This window comes from Carassius auratus, chromosome 27 (genome assembly GCF_003368295.1).
Source record: "Carassius auratus strain Wakin chromosome 27, ASM336829v1, whole genome shotgun sequence".
Taxonomy (NCBI): domain Eukaryota; kingdom Metazoa; phylum Chordata; class Actinopteri; order Cypriniformes; family Cyprinidae; genus Carassius; species Carassius auratus.
This window is the reverse complement of record NC_039269.1, coordinates 21,995,501-22,016,803: the sequence shown is the minus strand read 5'-3', so window position 1 is coordinate 22,016,803 and position 21,303 is coordinate 21,995,501. Positions and strand designations below refer to the sequence as shown.

At 35.6% G+C, this 21,303-nt stretch overlaps 1 protein-coding gene across 8 annotated transcripts in view; it reads right to left on the bottom strand.

Moving 5' to 3' along the window:
• Positions 1–21,303, bottom strand: part of pde4ca (phosphodiesterase 4C, cAMP-specific a) — a 40,709-nt gene that overhangs the window by 9,581 nt on the left and 9,825 nt on the right. For 4 of the 8 annotated variants that reach the window (XM_026206649.1, XM_026206650.1, XM_026206651.1 and 1 more), the window contains 2 exons: positions 2,288–2,479; positions 612–653 (listed from right to left, as the gene is read on the bottom strand). In XM_026206649.1, the coding sequence (XP_026062434.1) occupies positions 612–653; positions 2,288–2,479 (234 nt within the window). Of the gene's footprint in view, positions 1–611; positions 654–2,287; positions 2,480–13,631; positions 14,373–21,303 lie in introns of those variants that run through there. The other 4 variants (XM_026206652.1, XM_026206653.1, XM_026206654.1 and 1 more) reach the window with 3 other exon arrangements.

The following is a 21,303-nucleotide window of genomic DNA, read 5'->3' as shown; positions in this document are numbered from 1 at the left end:
AAGAGAAAAACACATTAACAAATCACAAATCAAACACAAAAATTACATATTGGAAAAGACAGCTCTTTAATCTCCCAATAATAAAAGGAGCCACATAAAATTACTTAAGGATCAGTGGACAGGAATGACTAAGAGTTTAAGTGTGGAGCCTTAAGGATGTGGTCGGCTTCAGGTTACAGAGCACCATCATTCAAAAGAGCAAGCGGCCGGTAATACGCTTTTGATTAACATGCAGTCTGGATGGAAATAACAAAATACAGCTCAGCATAAGGAAGGTACCTCAGATTCTCTAATGGGATATTAGATATCCAACATTAAAAGCTTATGGAAACACGTAATAAGAACACAGATGGGCTCGGATAGGGTGTGTCATGCACGTGTATTTTAGGAGCAGTGAGAGAGAAGCTGAACTATAGGGAACATGCTTGGAATTGCGTCTTTATTCATATATTCCAAAGCCTCTTTGGTGGCATTAGTAATGCTTATGGTGGCAAGGAGTAAACAGGAGAAGCTCTGAGGTTAGACTGGTCTAGGAGAGAGAACCGGCATGGATTGTGTAATGGGGGACAGCCCTTTTAAGGGCAGGTTAATATTGTTCTATATCTTCTCACCGATTTAGCCAGTTGACCTCCCAGTGCTTCAAACTCTCTTCCCTTTGAAAAGACAAGCAAGAGCTGGTGACCTACGATTAAGCACACTAGTTCATGTAAACGCAACAAACAGCAGTTGTAGGTGGTTGCATTCACCCTGCTGATGTTGTTTATTGAGGTGGTGTAAACCAGCCTTAAAGGGGTCATCGGATGCCCATTTTCCACAAGTTGATATGATTCTTTAGGGTCTTAATGAAAAGTCGTTAACATAGTTTGGTTAACATTTCTCAATGGTAGTGTAAAAAAACCACATTTTTTTACCCTGACAAAAACAGCTCTTCTCAGAGCAAGCCGTTTTGTATAATTTTTCTTTAAATGTTAATGAGCTCTGGTGACCCCGCCCCTCTCTTCCGAGGCACTCTCAGAAAAACTCTCGCATCATCGAGAAACTTGCTAATTAGCACATTATTAGGAAAGGCGATTTGAAAATATTAATTAAAAAACACAGACAGGCATCTGAGATCGGCTCGATTTGAGAAAGGGGAAATTATTTAAAGAGATTTAAAAAAAAACACTGGGTGGATTTTTTTAATTGTATGGTGGTTGTGTACACAGACTGCCAAAACACATTTCAGTTCAAACAACTTGTAAAAATGCATGTAGCATCCGATGACCCCTTTAAGGTGTTTCGATTTGAACGACTTAGCTTTGACGCAGGCTGGAAAAATAAACTGCAGGAAAAAAAAAAACCAAGAATGTGGTGCCCTTTTTTTCAGACTCAAAATCCTGGCAAACCAGAGCTGACATGCAAGCGTGCTCAGATGGAAAGAACAGCTGGAAGTGGTAACAATAAGGAGTTTTTAACCAGCGCCTTGGATTTTCCAAAATGACTGAGCATTATGATTTGATGTTATATACTATTAAAAAAGTGTGTCTTGGGAGAACCGTGTTTCAGACATAGTCAACCAGCTGGAGTAAACCACATCTGTTATGAAGCAAACGCTTACAGTCCTAATTAACAGAACTCTTCCAGCCACAAAAACACTGTAGCTCAAGAACACATTTGTGCAGCTTGTAACACGTGAAGCTTGCAGTGAATCAAACAACATGCACATAATTATTTTTTTTTTCCTGCTGACCATTCAAAAATTTGGGGTCGGTAGGATGTTGCTTTTTTTATTTATTATTTTTTTGGCCTCTTCATGCTCAGCCAGTCTGCGTTTGTTTGATCAAAAAAACAGTAAAAACTATTATAATGTGAAATATTATTTCACATTAATTTTAAAAATGTAATTTATTCCTGTGATGGCAAAGCTGAATTTTCAGCAGCCATTACTCCACTCTTCAGTGTCACATGATCCTTCAGAAATCGTTCTAATATAATAAAAAAAAATTAAAATCTGAATACTTTGATGAAGTTCAAAAGAACACCATTTATTTTAAATGTTATCATTTTTTATTATTATTTTGTAACATTATAAATGGCTTTACTGGCACTTTTTATCAATGTAATGCATCCTTGTTGAATAAAAGCATATAAAAATCTATTTTAAAAAATCATACAACAACAAAACAACAAAAAATAACTTTCAAGTTATTTAGAAAGTGAAATTTGTTAAAAGCCATCATAAATACATTTAGTATTGTAGACATTTCCTGAGCTATATTAGGGGATAAATGAGACAAGTGATACTCACAGCTCACTGGCCGTGGATGAGTTTCGGGACATGGCCTTGGGTGAAAGGTCAAAGTCAGAATCGGAGCGATACAGGAAGGACTCCCGCCGCTGACTGTGAGGGAAATTGGCCTGCAGCACGAGGCCAGAGCCTGGACTGGCCTGGGACTCCAGAGGACTGCGGCCCACCGACGGCCCATTCTCAACATCAAAACTGAGGAAAGAAAAACAGAAAGAAAGGGTTCACACGATTCACCCAGGAGACTTTATTATGGATGTTTTGCCGCATTAGGATAATTTTCCACCCCTGTGAGATAAACTGTCTCTATACTCTTAGTACACAGCCTGTGTCAATGACCTGACCTGAACTAGTGCAGAAGGTCACTGAGACCTTGATAAAAACGGTTTCACACAAATGTGCAGCAAGACACTCTCTTCCTGCGTCAATCTAGATGTAAGCACTAGCCTTGTGGGTTTATATGACACAGCTAGACATGCAGTATATCACATCTCCATCACTCTAAACTCAGGATACATTTCAGTGCCTCACTAATACTAAACCAGCAGCTCTGACACTACATCACTCAAGAAACAGAGACACATTTACATACAGTGGGGTCCAAAAGTATGAGACTACTAGTGAACAAAACCTATTTTGTAAATATATATTACACTACATTCTAATATACCAGCATAACAAGTTAAGTGCACTCAAACTGCATGAACTCAACAAATTTGTACAAAACCTGACGCTCATGTTATCCAAGAGGAATATATCAGTCTAAAAATGTTGGATTATACTGATAAACTAAAATAAACTCACATTATAGCCGATAACCAATAAATAGCCAGTGTTGAAAAACACAACTACCTTGTATAAAAAAAAAATAATAAAAAAAAAATACAATACAACACAAAAATGTATGAAGTCAAAAATATTTTAGAGAGTTAGTTAACCCCCAAATTAAAAGTCATTAATTACTCACCGTTATGTCGTTCCAAACCCATAAGGCTGATTAAAAACAGGGTGCAACTTTTTGAGCAATGTTCCTGGGCAACCAGGAGAGACACGGGGCCCACGATCGATCTAAAGTATCCAAATATAATTTTGTTTCCCATTCTCAGGGGGAAAGTGTCCAAGCAGCATTTCTTTAAAAAAGCTGCCTGGCAAAGTTGCTCAAAAAGTTGCCCTTTTTATCATAAGCATGAGATCTTTATTCATCTTTGAAAAACGAATTAAGATATTTTTGATGAAATCCGAGAGCTCTCAGACCCTCCATAGACGGCAACACAACTGAAATGTTCACAGGTCCAGAAACATAGCAAGGACATTGGTAAAACAGTCATCCATGTGACATCGGGGGTTCAACTGTAATTATACGAAGCTACGATAATACTTTTTGTGCACAAAGAAAACAAAAATAATGACTTTATTCAAAAATGGGAAAATATCTTAATCTGTGTTCTGAAGATGAACGAAGGTTTTATGTGTTTGGAACGACATATGGATGAGTAAATAATGACAGGTTTTTTTGCACTCTTAAAAACTGCTCTTGAAGAGGTGTTCAGTTGTTGTTTTAATATATCACTATCCCTTTAAATGAACACTCATTGATGATATAAACCCTAAAAACATCTGACCATTTGTGTTAAAAGTCATAAATATATTTATTGAGTATATGGACCTAGAAATCAAGCAGAATTTTAATTATTCTTAGTTATTTCACTTCACTTCTCAATTTTTTTCAAAAATGTATTTTTTTATATATTTTATTTTAAAATAAAAACACACATTTTTGTTTTTTTAATTCAATTTGTTTAATCCAATATTCTGGATGAATGCAAATTCTCTCATCGTTTATTCACTCTCATATCATTCCAAACCGCTATATGACGGATTCTCCTGTGATACAAAAGATAAATATTTTAAAGAATGTTGGTAATATTGGTAGTACTCTTTTTATTTATTTACCATACAATGGAAGTCAATGGGGACCAAAACTGTTTGGTTACCAGAATTCTTCAAATATCTTCTTTTGTGTTCCGCAGAACAAAGGGTGAGTATATAATAACAGAATTGAACATTTTAGGTGGAGTATCCCTTTAAAGGCCAGGGTATACAGCAACACTGGCATGTGACCTCATTCCACACACACAGATCTAGTAAGTCTGTCATGGTGACAGAGAACGAGAGAAATGCATTTGAGATTTCTTCCTCCTCTAAGCCAGTCTGAGTGCGGTCAGCCTGTCTATCTCAGTGACAGATTCAGGTTTTGTGGAGAGGCCGGGTAAGACCTCCTGAGACACAGAGGCAGCAAAGCTCTGAATGAGCCGTGTTCTTCAAGGTCAATGTGATTCAGGAATGCAAAGCTAAAAATAGCCCCCATTCATTGACGTGGAAGCATGTGAAAGGCCTAAAAATAACCTCCTCAGGTAAAGTCTACTCCCAATCAAACTGGCACAGAATTGAAACCCACCATATATGGTGATTTCATTAATCAATGGTCCTGCCTGTGATGTGTCGTCTGTTTGATAATGATCCACTGCTAATGTATTCATCTACAGTGTGTTATTAGATTAATGTGAAGGAGTGGAACAACACTGCAAGCCAATAACCTATTTTTTTTTCTATATTTGGGAGATTAGGAAATGCATTGCATTAATGAATAACAATAACACCATAAAGGAAACAACACTATTAATAGCCTCTGTTTTCCAGTTCAACATGTAAAACTGCGTTTATGCTGCTCAAGTTCAATAATCAGCTTTTACAACAAAAAAGAAAAGTGTTATGTATTGTGCTTTATTAACCTAGATCGTCACAACTGGGCATATTAAATATTTCTAAAAGGTGCTTTGAACATATTATTTGGTCATCTAGAAAATGGATTTAATACATATTGAAATAATATAATAAATAGAAAATATATTAAAATTATAATATAATTAATATATAGTGATATAATAGTATATATTCATAATTAGAATAATAATCATTAAAAATAAATACTATATGTTTACCATTTATAAGTGTCTATTAAAATATAACATGAATTACAATTATAATAAATGTATATATTTGCCAAATTTAATATATATATATATAAATACATTTCACCCCGCACACATGTGTACTTGTTATTTTTCATAATTAAAAAAAATACAATGTTTATCAGAATTATAATTTAATATAATTAATATATTGTAATATAATAGTATATAACAATAATAATTATTATTATTAAAAACGAAATACTATATATTTATAATTGCAATAATTTATTTTCAGTAACAACAATGTTATTTAAAATTATTTTAAAATGTAATAATAATATTAATTATTAATAATAACATTTATTTTTACACTATGTTTTTTCTCTGATCTAAAACACGAGTTAAAAAGGTATAGTGCTCGTCCATCTCTATCGCATGTCCTCATTCGCATCTTTCACTGATGTTGCATGAGGACAAGACGGATGTCTCTAACACGGTCTTACATAAACAACCCAGTGCACCCTATTCATGTGACCACATACAGGAGCGAGAGACATAAACACACAGAGAGAGAGAGAGAGAGAGAGAGAGAGAGAGCAGCATTCTTCTGAATGGATGAAAACACACATACACAACAGCGCATCTCTTTAAGTCACACTACTGTATGTTCTGGCATGAGGGGACACCGTATCCATCTCTAAAAATACCTGTGCTTGGGGCAGAGGCTGTCGCTTCCACTTGGTTTCTGCTTCCGTCCCTCATCTTTAATGCTGTGTCTCCTATGGGTCCCTGTGCACACTCAGAGCGAGGTGCTTCTGCAGAGCTGCTGCTATAAATAGCCCGTCTCTGTTCGAGGGATCCGAGCAGAAGCGCTATATTTAGACCTGCAGGTAGCCTCAGATTCTTCCCCCCATTCATGAATATTTATGGAGATTTCTTCTGTGCTATTTTTAGCCCACGCATCTATCCACCCACACATTTCCATGTTGCCATTTTAAGACATCCTCCGTCAAAAGAGAATCAGGGAATTTCATCACTCAGTGGAGCTGTGTTTTTGATGCTGTTTTTGTACTGCATGTGGAAACTACGTCTACTAGTGCATATAGGAGTATCAGCCAATTTATTTCTAAGTTTATATATCTCCAAATTTCAAATGTTTGAATTCTCTTATTATTTTTGAGTTAATATCGTGCTTATGCAATGAGCATTAATGAAATGATGCACAACACATTGGAAATTGAAATGATAAATCAGTATTACCCTCACATCTAAATTTAGGTACATCAAATATAATTAGCATCACAGTATTGTATTTAAAAATAATATAATAATTATAATATTATAATGATAAAATAATAATTTCTTGGGGAACAGTCATGTTCACATGCCATTTGCAATGTTTCTAGTTCTGTTGGTTTCAATATGCGAATCTGATGTGAAACATACAGATACTTCTCTGCACAATAATAAAAAAGAAAAGCTTATCATATAAATCTGAAGGTATAGGGTTACATTTTTATTTTCAACTATTCCTTTGACAGTCTTTACACTGTTATGACAACTGTATGCATCACTGAATAGCGGTCAGTCGCACCAATGAGATGAACCGGTCGGTGTGAGCAGTCTTTGTGTTTGTAGTGCTCTGGAGAAAAAGGGGCTCTTTTTCTGGGAATAGGGTGCCTCCTGTGGCTCATGATAGAATGCGCTTGTGTGAAGCCAGCCTTTTTCAGTCAAAGCATGACAGTATACAGTTACAGAGTACAAAGTGCATGTTGTAACTCATCTTCATGATGATAAAATAAAAATAAATAAATAACATGGTGACTTTAGCCAAATCAACTTGATGATGATAAAACAAATAAATAAATAAATAAATAACATGGTGACTTTAGCCAACTCATCTTGATGATGATAAAATAAATAAATAAATAACATAGTGACTTAAGCCAAATCAACTTGAAGATGATAAAACAAATAAATAAATAAATAACATAGTGACTTAAGCCAAAACAACTTGATGATGATGAAATGTATAAATACCAAGGTGACTAAACCAACTCAACTTGAGGATGATAATAATAATAGTAATAAAAATCAATCAAACAAACAAACAAACAAACATACAAATAAATAAAACCAGAGTTGGTTATAGGTACACTTTTCCTTAAGTATTTTATTTGTACTCTGTTCTTTTGCAATGGAATAATAATAATTGTTATTATAATTATTATTGAGTGGTTTATAAAAAAATAACCAAATCAAGCAAACATTAAATAAATAAATAATTTAAAAAGATATGAAAAAATGCTGTACAAGTGAACAGCCTGTAAACACAAATACTGAAGTGTCAAATGACTATAAAATGCATTGCTGCTGAATTGAAGTGCAAGAAATTTTGTAGATTTTTGGGTTTCAGGATGAGTTTTTCAAACAAAACATTGAGGATCAAACTGGATTTGCACAGTTTGAGCTTTAGCTCTACTATTATCGATTTCATAAGCTACGAAAAACATTTTTCTTTTGACTTTCATAATAAGTACCAGGGGAACTTTTCTTTTCTTCAACTTAAGTCTGAAACAGTATCCGCACAGTAACTCAAATGTCATTTTACACCCCTGACTTCAACTCAGCTTATCCTTGCCTTCAGGAACAGGTTGGAATTCATTCCAAGTGGAGACCAACTCGCTACAAAGGCTTTGAGCAGAAACATCTCAAGAACACCTCCAGCGCGAGGAGCAAAAGAGCTGACACTAAATCCCCTGCAGCCTGTCGACTGTCAGTATCTAAACACTTGACACCTAGCATGCGTCACGAGACACTGGTGCTACGTCAGTCCTAAACCGGGCACATTACAGCACTGCACCAGCCAGGCCGGTCCCACCCGGGTCCACGCTATAGCCTAACCTACACTTAGGAAAAGGCCGAGCGCCGGCCCCACATTCAGGCATATTTGTTTTTATGCAGCATTTCATGTAAAGAAAAAAACAGAGGCGGAGCCACAAGTTCATATGAATCTCACGTAGTCATTTAGTCTCGCAGTTGAATAACCAGTCCACTGGGACGCAGCCAGAAGGCTGTTCATCCTGTTCCTCTCTCCATTGTTTTTAATCAACAAGAAAAAAATGACATTTAAGAGAGACACGACGTCACATGACGTCAATGAACACCCAGAGGCCCGGACATACATGAACATACCACTGGAGATTTGGAAGACAGCTGTTGCAAATGCTTATTGTGTTGCACCACAGCAAAACTTGGCCGAAGGGGTTTTAAAGCACAGTTAACCACAAGTGAACATGCATTTGAGTTTTAAAAAGACCCTTCTTGGTGCTTCATGTTGAGATTGATGTCTCACAGATGCACAGCGGGAGACGTCACCGGTCTGATGAGGCTGCTAATTACAGGGTCATCCAGCAGACCACATACTCATGCGTAGACACTGCGGGCAGAGGATGTGTCCTCGATTGTTTAATCACCGTTTCTGTGCATGCTGCCTCTTCTTAATTGTGCACATAAAATGTGGAGCACATCCATACCGGTAAGAGCTGCAGAGATTGTGTAAAGGTTTCAGAGGCACAATAGGGTGCACAGAGAAAGAGAAAGGGAAAGAGAGGAGGAAAGGAAGGGGGGCAGTGCTGTGATCTCAGCTTTCCACTGAACATTTATGGTCAAGATTAAAAATAAGCTCGGTTTGTCTCTGATTTAGGCTGACATTCTAAAGCATGAGTGGGGGTTAGACAGAATTAAGTCATAGACGTTTGAAGGCGCATTACACTGATATTTCCACATACATTTTCTTGCTAAACAGCAACCTGGTGGTGACTTTAATGTATGCTTAGATTACAGAGAAGAGCACTTCCCATCATCTATTTTTGCAGTCGCATTTACAGGAATGAATGGCCATTTCATTTTGAACTAAGACACACAGTGTACTTTTGAAAACTACCCTTATTACAGTCGATGTAAACAAACGTCATGTGGGCACATTCAGCCCTGTTCATTACTTGTTACTGCAATAGAATTAGCTGTTTGCACTGTAAAAGTATATTTATTGTGATTAAAACCTTATTATTTACTTTAATCTGTAAATTTATGCTCACCAGGGCAAAAATACAGTAAAATCAGTTTTATTTTGAAATACCATTAAAAAGTAATTAACTGTTTTCTATTGTACTCTATTTTACATGATCCTTCAGAAACCATTCTAACATGCTTTGAAGAAACAGTTTCTATCATTATCAATGTTGAAAACAGTCCTGCTCAACATTGATATATAACTTTTTTAAGGATACTTTCCCAAATAGAAAGCTCTAAAAAATAGCAGTTAGTTTCAATATTTATTTTCCCACATGAGGCACAATTTTGTGTGTACCACTTTGCATTAAAAATAAACACTACATCTGTAAATGAACACTATTGAAATTAAACTCATGTACCAAAATGTGGCTTAATTTATTTTATTTTCTGTACTTCTGTATATATACTGTATCTATATATAAAAATAAATTATATATATATATAAAAATAAATTATATATATATATATATATATATATATATATATATATAAATAAATTATATATATATAATTAAAAATTTAAATTAAATTTATGCATTTAGCAGACGCTTTTATGCAAAGCGACTTACAGTGAATATATATAATAAGGACTGGGAATTTTTATATGAGATCTTAAAATATCCTTAAAATAAAAAACACAGAGGCAAATATACATGTCGGCTCATGCATCGTGCCAGACCATCGCTGCAAACAGAGTTAACGAAGTGCATCAGATTTTCCACGCAGTGTCTGTGACTGAGCACTTCTGTGAACACAGCAGAGGGTCTCTCAGGGGACACGGACAGAGCTCAGTCTGCTATCCTGCCATCATTTTGGGACCATACAACGAATCAGCAAAACAAACATTAGGAAAGTAAACTAAAGTGATGGGAAAGCTAACCAAAATTAGTCATGCTATGAAGAAAAGAGATCTGACAGCTTTGGAGATGGACTCAGAGATATCTGCAGGTATTGTGAACTACATACAAACACTAAGAGCTAAGAGCCCATGCGTTTTAGGCAACACTCGCATCATTTTAGAATAGGGCAAATAAAACTGAAAATAGCTGTAGCTCTTGGGGGTAAAAGTAATCCCATGTGACACATTTCCCTTTGAAAAAAGAAGAAGAATGAGCTACAGATGTTAAGACGATTGCAATCTTACACTGCCAAGACATTGGCCAAGAGCGAGACAAATGGATATTCTCAAGGAATTCTTTCGAATAAACCTCTCGACTAAAGATTAAGAAAACACTAACACCGTTCAACATATTTATCACAGAACAATATTCTGTCAGGTCACACAATTTAGCAGCACAAGGCCAAGTGCTTAGATAATAACCTTAAGTTGCTCCAAACAGACCGTTTTTTGTTTAGAAGTGTTGCCTTAACCTTGCCGCTTACATTTAACAGCAGAAGACGTGGCACGTCCCATAAATCATTTTTCTGGACATGAGGCTCTAGAAAATATGTTGAGCAGTTGACAAATTGTTTAAAGATCACGACAATCTCACAAGAAGATGTCTTTACATGCTTATTCTCATGACTTAGTTGAACTATGATATTTTAATGATTCTAATGATTAGTTATACAAACTAATGTATGTAATGTCATGAAAAGGCAAAACTGATGTCCAGTGGGTTTCATAAGGCTTGACATGTTTAGTACTATGTTCATTCAAAATCTTGTACATATAAAAGCTTGGTAAAAAAAAAAAAAAAAAGTATTTGTGAGATTGTTTTAAATAATAAAGTAACAATTGTGCAATATAAAGATGCAATTTTTTTTTTTCAAATTAAAGTCTCACTTTGGAAAAATTTCACTCAGTTGTGAAATTTTAAGTCACATTAAGGGACATAAATTATAATTATATAATTAATTATAATAAAACAAAAATTATATATATATATATATATATTATATATATATATATACACACATTATATATCGTTATATATAATAAAGTCACATTGCGAGATCAAGTATAATTGATATAAAAGTTGCAATTGTGACACAAAGTTGAATTCATAAAAAATGAGTCAGAGTCAGACTTATGAAAAACAGTTGTGAAACTGGGAGATATAAAACATATTTGGTATATATAAAAATCGCAAACGTGAGATTTAAAGACACTGCTCAATATAAAGTCACACCTGTGCAACATAAAGCCAAAGTATTTTGTAATTGAATAGCTGCAGACTGAGCAAGCTTGTGTTCCCTAAAACCTGACAACACTAGCTACAACACTAGCCTATGCATGCTTCAATATACAGCACCACAGTAATATTCTCCCTAAAGTTTTCATTAAAATAATCGTTTGTAATAAAAGTTTAATTTTTTATCCAAGTGTCTTAATCCCAAATGTCCTGTAATTTATTCCATAAAGCAAGATACGGACTAAGAAAATAGATGGTGGAAAGAAATGGAAACACGTGTTTTTTTTTATCTGTAATCCCGCTGTCAATGCTGACATTGATGGCTATTCGAGTGGGAAACACATGTGTGTGTGTCCAAAAGGAGTGTACGGTCTCTAGCCTTGCTGATATTGTGGGAGGACAGAGGCTTCATGGTTCTCTTTAAATCAAAAACCACTCTGACTAAAGCAGATTTCCTCTGTATTTAATAAATCCCATACTTGCCTATAAAATAACTACTCTACTAAGACACGGCACATTGGGTTTCATAAGAAAATGAAATGAAAGATTTTTCTATAGATGGCCATAAGAGCAAACAAACAATGGTTAGCCTTCTTCTAAGAAAATGCTCCTGACAAACATTCACAGCAACCTTTATTTCTTCACTTTGGGCTTTATCTGAAAAAATAAGTTTTATGTGAATAACAATAACTGGTGTGCAATTGAGCAAACCTACATGCAAGCACCACTCACTGTCACCGCTTCAAAGTTAAAGTGTGCCATTTTAATTTATGTTCAAATCTTTTCCTGGGACAATATGAAAAAGCAATTATAAAGTAAGCCGCTTCCATGAAAAGTGTCCACACTCTCTGCTACCAAAACATTGATCTATTTGTTTGGGCATCTCTTCACAGTAACATTGGCTTATACAATGGTGTGCGTTCAGGGATGTTTAGTTTGTCTGATCAATGGCAAACAAGGCAGCGTTCAGGAAACCTGTGTGAAAACAGTCCTTATTTTTTCAAACCCCTTTAGGTACCGCTAATGCTGTAGGTAGCATGCTTCAGCTTCATTTTCTGTAACAACAGAAATGTACAGTCCTGGGCCGATACTTTTACAGATTAAAAAAATAAATAAAAATGTAATTTCTTAGCTTTTTTTTCTTCCACTTATTTACAAGGTAGGCAAGTAATTTTTTTTATCATTGCATATTTACTTTTGTATTTCTTAATGCTATTGGTTTTTAAATAATATACGTAAAAACATTTTTACCATGCCATCCTCATGATTTCAGGTTTTCAGTGAAACAGTAAGCAGGGTAGTTTGGCATTTGGTGGAACAGTTACAGATGAACTGGTTTCCAGACTATGATACAATAAATGCAAAAGCAGAAAATACTCATGATCACTGATTGCACACAGAGAGTAACGCAAAACCCTGGCGGAATAACTGCTCGTTTATCATAGTGCTTTACTGCCATTAGACAGCAGAGAACCACTAGATCTTGTCAGAGGCCGTCTGAAAAGAGTTTCCATGGGTCAGAGCATATCAACAGGTTATTCCATGGACATAGTGGAAGATTTATACAGCCAAACCACATAACAATCTGTCTCTGTCTGTACACCAGGTGTAAAGAAACAACAACAACATCCAGTTATCAATACAACAGCCTTAGATTGAAGTGAAATACATAGTGAGGTCTAAAAGTCCCCATTAAACTTCTGGCATTCAAAATTGAATTAAAATTTCGAAATACAGAAATTTTGTATTTTATTAAATCAATAAAAAAAATGAAATATTTAAATATTATAGCCATTTATTAAAATAAAATAAGACTTAAAAAAATATTTTAATCATATAAGTCACTTGTGTCATTAATAATGTAACTCTGTACAGACAGTAAGCTGATCTACTTTCACTGAAGCTAAAGATGCTCTTTGGATCTATGAAAAAAAAACTAAAGAGTTCATGCAGCTCGACTACTGTTAAAAGCAAAAGAGAGACATTTTAAAGTGAAATCTTGAAATTCATCTTTTACTCAAATAGTTATGTCGCTGAAATAACATAAAAGGAAACAAGTTAAATTTATATAAGCCTTTCCACAAATTGTCTGAGACTTTTGGATCATGATATATTCGTCAGTACCGCTGCCCAGCAGAATAAATCATCAAAGCTTATTACCGCCTGCGTTTCTGCACAATGTCGATGGGTCTGTTGACGGCACATGGAGATCCATATAAATTCCAGTTCCGTGGCTTCAGTGCCCGATCAGCTGAGAAAGAGAATCCACAGTTTGCTGGCACACTCATCTTGCCGGCACACTCATCCGGTGATGTCTCTCGTGGAATTCCTTCACACAGATCACGCAAAAACACTTCTTTTCACTCTTTTTAGGTAAACATGGTTCGTGGATCAAAATGACTCCTCATTGCCTTGGCAAGTTATTGCATGAAGGAAAACAACAAAAGGCAAAGCATGATATCCACTGTTCTCGTCAGCTCTCACCTCCTCTGTGACACTTCTGTGTGTGAACAGAGATGTGAGCTTGAGTGATGGGCCTCGTCCAAACCCATGCTTCACTCTGCAAGCATATGTGCAACTTTAAGAGATGCTCCAGCAACATTTACACATGGATCTTCTGCTCCAGTCGAACTCCAGTCGAACTTCTCATCTAAGATGATCCTGTGAGGGAAGGTACCTCAGGCTTCTGTCTTACTCTGCTTCTGTGTGGTAGCTGGACTCATGTAGGAGTCTGTGCCATATTTTAGCTAGACTCTTTGGCCCACCGCAGCCAGATGGCTGGAGCTCGCCTTACTGTGAGATCACGCTCAAGAAAGAGGGTGGGACCAAAGAAAGCACAGTTCCTGCCTCCTTGAGCCGTAACCCTTTCCTGCTCGGTCTGCAGCTGGTTAAAGCAAAGTGCTGAGTAAAATATAAAAGGTAACACTTAGGGACCAATTCTTTCTATTAACTAGTTGCCTATTATTAACACATTGGCTGTTTATTAGTACTGTAGTTATAAAACACTCTGCATGACCATATTCCACATCCCTAATCCAAACGCAATACCTACACTTAACAACTACCTAACTATTAATAAGCAGTAAATTAGGAGTTTAGTGAGGCAAAAGTCATAGTTAATGTTTTGGTAATTGTGAGAATTTTACCTTAAAATTAAAAAAATATAAAAAAAACTATATAAAATTTTAAAAGATTCAATACAATTTCATTGCAAAGATACAGTCTCTTATTTGTGACCCTGGACAAAAAAAAACTGTTTTAAGCGTCGATTTTTCACAATTGGAATTTATACAGCTGAAAATTGAATAAATAAGCTTTCCATAGATGTCTGGTTTATTAGGATCTGACAATATTTGGTAAAGATACAACTATTTGAAAATCTGGAATCTAAGGGTGCAAAGAAATCTAAATATTGAGAAAATCGCCTTTAAAATTGTCCAAATTAATTATTAGCAATGCATATTACTAATCAAAAATCACGTCTTGATATATTTACAGTAGGAAATTTACAAAATATCGTAAAGGAACATGATCTTTACTTAATATCCTAATGTTTTTTGGCATAAAAGGAAAATCGATAATTTTAACTATTTGACTGTTTTTTTGTTTGTTTGTTTTTGGCTATTGCTAAAAATATACCCCAGCACCTTAAGATTGGTTTTGTTGTCCAGGGTCACATCTGAAAGCTTTATTCAGCACCTTGTCTATTTTAATTGCAGACACAGCAAAAAAAGTTCATATCTAAACACTGGTGCACACTTGAAAACAAAGGTTCCAATGGGTGTTTTCACAGTGATGTCATCGAAGAATCATTTTCGGTTCCTCAAAGAACCTTTCAGTAATCAGTTCTTAAAAGAACACATTCTTTTCTTGAGGCTGAAATACTTTATGCAATTTTTGCCCTGATTTACAGTCTGAACATGTAAAGTGAATGTAAATAACCTTTTGTGGAAGGGAAAAGTAGAGAGTATCTGCTCAGCACTGAGATAATACAAACAAAACAGAAACATCACACAGCTGTTAATCTGAATATGAGAGGGACTTTTATAAACTTTCTTATGCCTAGACACAAATGTGAACCAAAAACTTTGTGACAAGGAAAAAAGTCAGATCTATTCCTTCCCCTCAAGAGAGGATCTACTGTAAACCAAAGATAACAACAGAAAATCTGCTGGTACTGCCAAGAATCGAAAGAGACACACATATAACTTCCTGACCTGATCTTTAAGTCCTTAATCTTCATATTCACTCTTGATGAATTACAAGTTTAGTTTGAGATCTCAGGGAACTTTAAGGGGATCAACTTACTTGAGACCAGCATTTGAGAACTGAATTGTTGCTATGATTGCTACCTCAAAGAAAGTGGTTTAGCTGGTTTCTCTGAGGTGAACACAGCATAAACAAGTGGTACAGAAATCATATTCATGGTCTCTTACAGCCCTTTTCCCAGAAACACTAATTCTCTCATAATAATAATAATAATAATAAAGTTTGCAATGTTTTCATTAGACAATGCATTTATTATTAAATGTATAAGTTATAGTTTCAAATTCAAAAGGTGGTTCTTTCTCTCTTGAATTATCTAAACATTATTTGGGAACAAATGATAATGTCCAATAAAACAAAAAATCCACCAAATCCCTTGCTTCAGGTAAAAGTGCCAGGATGTAGCTGTTTCTGTGTGTTAATGGTTTGGACATCATGAGGGCTTGATAAAGATCTATGGCTAAAGCAAAAACCTTGTTTGGACTGTCTACATGTTTCAGTCATAACAGCTTTTTAGGATGTCGTAATCATGATCCAAAAAATAATGATAAGCAATTCTTGGAAAGATTTGAATATTCATGCAAACTGGAGCATGCGTGTTTTACCACTCAAATACTGAAAATAACACAAGGCCATAGATCTTCCACAGAACTGGTAATCTTGGGTCATTTTGTTAGAAAGTGCAGCCAGTGGACAGGTTTGTACTGATTTAAGATAACGTTTTAACAAAGAGGTTTTTACGGAGCCCTGCACATGACATGCAAGAAAAAATAAATAAATTGTGCGCACAATTTACTAATTCCTTCCCTCAATTTACTAAAACGTGCACATGATTACTACAGCGTTCCCTCGATTTACTATTGCGTTCACTTGATTTGCTAAATCGTGCGCATGATTTAGCAAACCGAGCGAACGCAATAGTAAATTGAGGCAACGAATTAGTAAATCGTGCACATGATTTAGCCTTATATTTTTTGCTGCGTGTCATGTGCGGGGCTCCGTAGTTTTTCAAGAGGTTTTGAATCTGCTTTTAATTTTCTTAAAAGCTCAAAACTATCCAGTTTAATAAACCTGACAAAGAGATGCATGACATTGATACTTTAGTTCTTTAAATTAAATGTTAAAAACTCAAACAAAACTGAATGATCAGGTGCTGTATGTTGATAATGTCAGTATGACAACCTACTGTATGTAGTTATGATTTTCCAGGAATTAATAATAAAATAAATTCCACAGTGCAATGAATAACCAATTACTGTGACGGATTGGAACCCAGCGTAAAAATTGAATTTTCTTAACAGATTACTGTATGAGGAATGAAAGTCCCGAGGTCAAGATGATGATTATTATTCTTGGCTCTGCAGCATACTGAAAAATTCTCTTTTGCTCATCTCAGTGCTCATTTTTTATTATTATTCAATGTCCTGGAAATCTATCAGCTCCAGATAGCAAACAGACTTCAGTGTTTATACCTGGCAAATGTCTCTGTGCATACTGGTACAGACTCTCAGCCCAGTCTTTTCTCCTCATATGCATAGGAAAAAAAAAAATATATATATATATTCAAAATTTTGGCATTAGTGAGATTTTTTTTTTTAAATAAATTAATTTATTCAGCAACAATGCAATGAATTGATCAAAAAGTATTAATACATTTTAAATTGGCAAAAGTTTTCATTAATTCAAATACATCCTGTTCTTTTGAACTTTGTATTCAAATAATGCTTAAAAACAAAATGTTTTATGATTTCAACTGTTTCTTGAGCACTTCTGTAAGATCATGTGACACTGAAGTCTGGAGTAATTGCTGCTGAAAATGCCACCACATAAATAAATAAAAATTGTAAATGTATTAAAATGGAAAACAATTGTTTTAAAATGTAATACTATTTTGCAATATTACTGTTTTAGTTTGTCATTGTCTGCACACCTGAAATGACTGAATAACTGAGCTCATCTGCCAGTTTAACAGCACTATCCGTGGGCAAGCAAATGGCTTTTGTCAGAACTGACACTCAAAGGATGCATGAATCTCCAGCCAGACGCCACAGCATGCATAAAGCATCACTGTGCTGATGTCACAGGCTTGTCACACTGTGATGCTTGGCTGGCTAGCAGCTGACACCAACTTCCCGTGATAAATTTTGCTAGGAATCAGGGAAAGCATTGGATAAAAGTGAATACTCCACAAAATGCAATACAATGCTAAGCAGGACTCATAGTTGATGAAGATGACTCATAGTTGATGAAGATGCCTTTTGCAACAAAGAAGCACATGTTTAACTGGTCTTGTGCTAAGAAATTAATAAACTGCAAAGTAGATTTGCTATTAGTACTACAACTTACAACAAGTTGTAAATGATTTGGTAACAGGTAGATGTGTAAATTGATCTTCATTCATTTATAATGTGATGCATTTATATTAAACCATTGCATCCCCTGCTGGTGAGACATGTACTACAAATAACCATCTTGAAGATCACAGAAACTAAACCCCGAATACCCAATCACGAGCTCAGCCCAACTCCCCCTTCTCTTAAATGGGTTACAGTACTGCCATGTGGTTGTGCCAAATGGCAATACCATTATGTTCACAAGCAAATTAATATTTCAATTAATCTATATAATTTTGCAGCAACATAATTTCACCAGTAGATGTCACCAACCTATAATCTAAGAGCACAGAAAACGGAACAGCCGGTTAAAAAAAAAAACCCTGCTCTGACAGCTTCTATTAGATAGCTGGTTTCTAATGGAGAAAGGGCAGATGGGTTGGCAGTAAAAGAGACTGACAGATCAATGCGCGGTGGGAGTCATTGGGGAAAGCAGCCATGCTTAAAATATGGAGCAAAACAGTGACGCACAGCGACTCCAGTCCCAGCATCAGCGCTTATCGACTGTTCTGAGCGCTGAGGTTTTATTTTTGGGTCTGCTGGTTACTGACACTGTTGTCCTGTGATTGGTTCACCTCACTTGACTTTCTCCATCTTTCTTTATAGTTTAATTTATGGGCTTTTTATGCCTTTATTGTGAGAGGACAGTGGAGAGCTGACAGGAAAGCATTGGGTGAAGAGAGAGGAGTGGGATCAGCGAAGGACAAGTACTGCTCACTGCAGAACCAAATGGCCCCCAGCTCCTGCTCTCCGGTAAGGGGTAGGGTTAGGGTATGGTTAAGTGTCCATCTCCACCCATTACTTCCAGCTCCTCTGCAACGAACACCCTCTTGCAAAGGACCTCAGGTCGCCATGAGCGCAGTTGCACTATATGTCGACGCACAAACCACAATGCTATGGGTGCCGACTTGATTTTCTCTTTTGACATCTCAGGGTCTAAGATGCAATGCAAAACAGACCCAATATTACATCATTCTGAGGTTTAGCTCAGTTTAGCATTCTCAGACATTTCTTGCTGCTTTTCTAATGCTTTTTCATTCTGGCTAAATGACATTATAAAAATTTGAAGATAAAGTTCAAAGAAGTTTAACTTAAAACAAACAAACAAAGCGTGTCACTAAACCTTGCATTTTTTCACCTAAAACAGTTTTTAAACATAGAAATATGTGTAAATAGTACTTGTACCAAGTTCACGCTGCATGATTTTCAAAGTCATCGGATCGCCATTGTTTTTACACTACACGACTATCTGGGGTACCACTTAGTTGCTGTATCGGTGACAGTGGGTTACATACTGCAAGACTTTACAATATGAAGAATCGCTGACAAATCAGTCTGGTCGCAAGACGCAATAACTCAAGTTATTATAATGGTAGCCCACAAGAAGTTCCCAATACAAATGGCCAAGGATTTTAATGCAGATTTTAAGTCCCATTTGCATCACCGCACGATCGTTGGTTTGATATTTATGACTCTTGATCCGGCTGCCTCTGACGTGATACCCGTGTCACTTACCGGATCTGGATGTTGTGTGCTTCTATAGATTAAACTTGGCAAAAAAAGAAAAAAACAGTAGTCATCAACAATATTCTTTTTGTACTTTGTTTTTCAGAATGCACACCGGGAGAGCCAAGCTGAGAATGTTGATTGTCCTCTATTTGTTTTTGCACATTCACAGGATTATACAGCTAAAAATCAGTCAACACTGTTTCTTACAATTAATGTTTACGATGACAATACAGAGATTTGGGGCCTAAAAACTAACTTTTGAAAAAAGGTTTCAGTGCCGTTTTTTTTAAAACTATACCATTATTGTCTCCATGTAAACTACAGAAACCTTACATTTAAAAAAAAAAAAGTGACATCCTGTGCATGCTTATTACATTTTTCATACAGATTCATGTAAACTGAGATTGTTTGTGCAAGAAACTTTTCAAAAAAGCAAAACCTTTTCCATTTTTAGTACAATCCTTGTCGTGAAAATGTACCCTAAGTCTTGTAGCAGCAAGGCTCAGGTACAGTCGACCCTTAAACAAAAATATCTTACAATTAGTCACAGTGAGAAATTGTGGTACAAACAACGTTCATGAGTGAATAAGTGTTTTGCATAATCATTTGGAAGAATGATTCAATAACTCACTCAAACTACTGGCATAACATAACAAAAGCTGTAGAAAGGGTCACTGTAAAGTTAACTTAACTGGAACAAATTGATGTATGAGAGCAAATAATTGAATGCAACGCAAATGACCAGATGGATGTATCTAGCTCTCAGCTGGGGGGAAGCTCTGAATCACTTGAACCAATTTACTCAAATTTTGACACTGCACCAAACTAGTGACATCTATTGGTCACGGTGTAAATGCTACTACACAGACCATTAAATACATTAAATACAATTAATTATAGAGTGTCTGTATAATTTGTGTAGTTTTATTAATTTGTAGTGCTAGTTTTATGTATTTTTATGACCTAATAGAAATAATTACGTCTCACTCTCCTATCTAAATTTACACACATTTATTAAAATTCATTACATTTATTAAAAATGTATTGCGTATTGATTACCAATATTATAATCACAGTTTTACTACAAATACCATGTTTAAACTATGGTATACAGCAAAGCCATGGTTAATTACAACTATAGCACCCATGGTTTTTTGGTTTCATTTGTAGTAAGACCAAGGTTATTTTTCATAAGGGAAGTTTCAAAACAGTATGACGTAACAAAGCTGAGTTTCCTGAAACGACATGACTTGACAATTCTGATACATTCTCTACACGGCAGACCACTAATCTGAAACAAAACATTGACGAGGAAGCCTCATGAAGCAATGTTTTGAAAGCGCTCATCACTAGATGGCGCTCTACACGTGATCCAAATGTGATAAATGATGAGGTCGATTTTAATGCTGATACTCTACAACACTGCTTGCTCTGCTTTAAATGGCTATTGTGGAGATATGCTTCTAGGAAACAAGTCACAGCTTTGTCTGAGTCATGTGGAGAGTAATGAAAAGCCTCTCTTGTAAACAGTGTAACTCTGTGATAAGCTGTGCAGAGTTGTGACAGGTCCTTTAGAGAGCAATAGATTGAAGAGTGGCAGCGTTTCAAAGAGGCTCAAACCAATCTACTCTACAAGAGAGAAAACATCACTGTTATCTTCAACT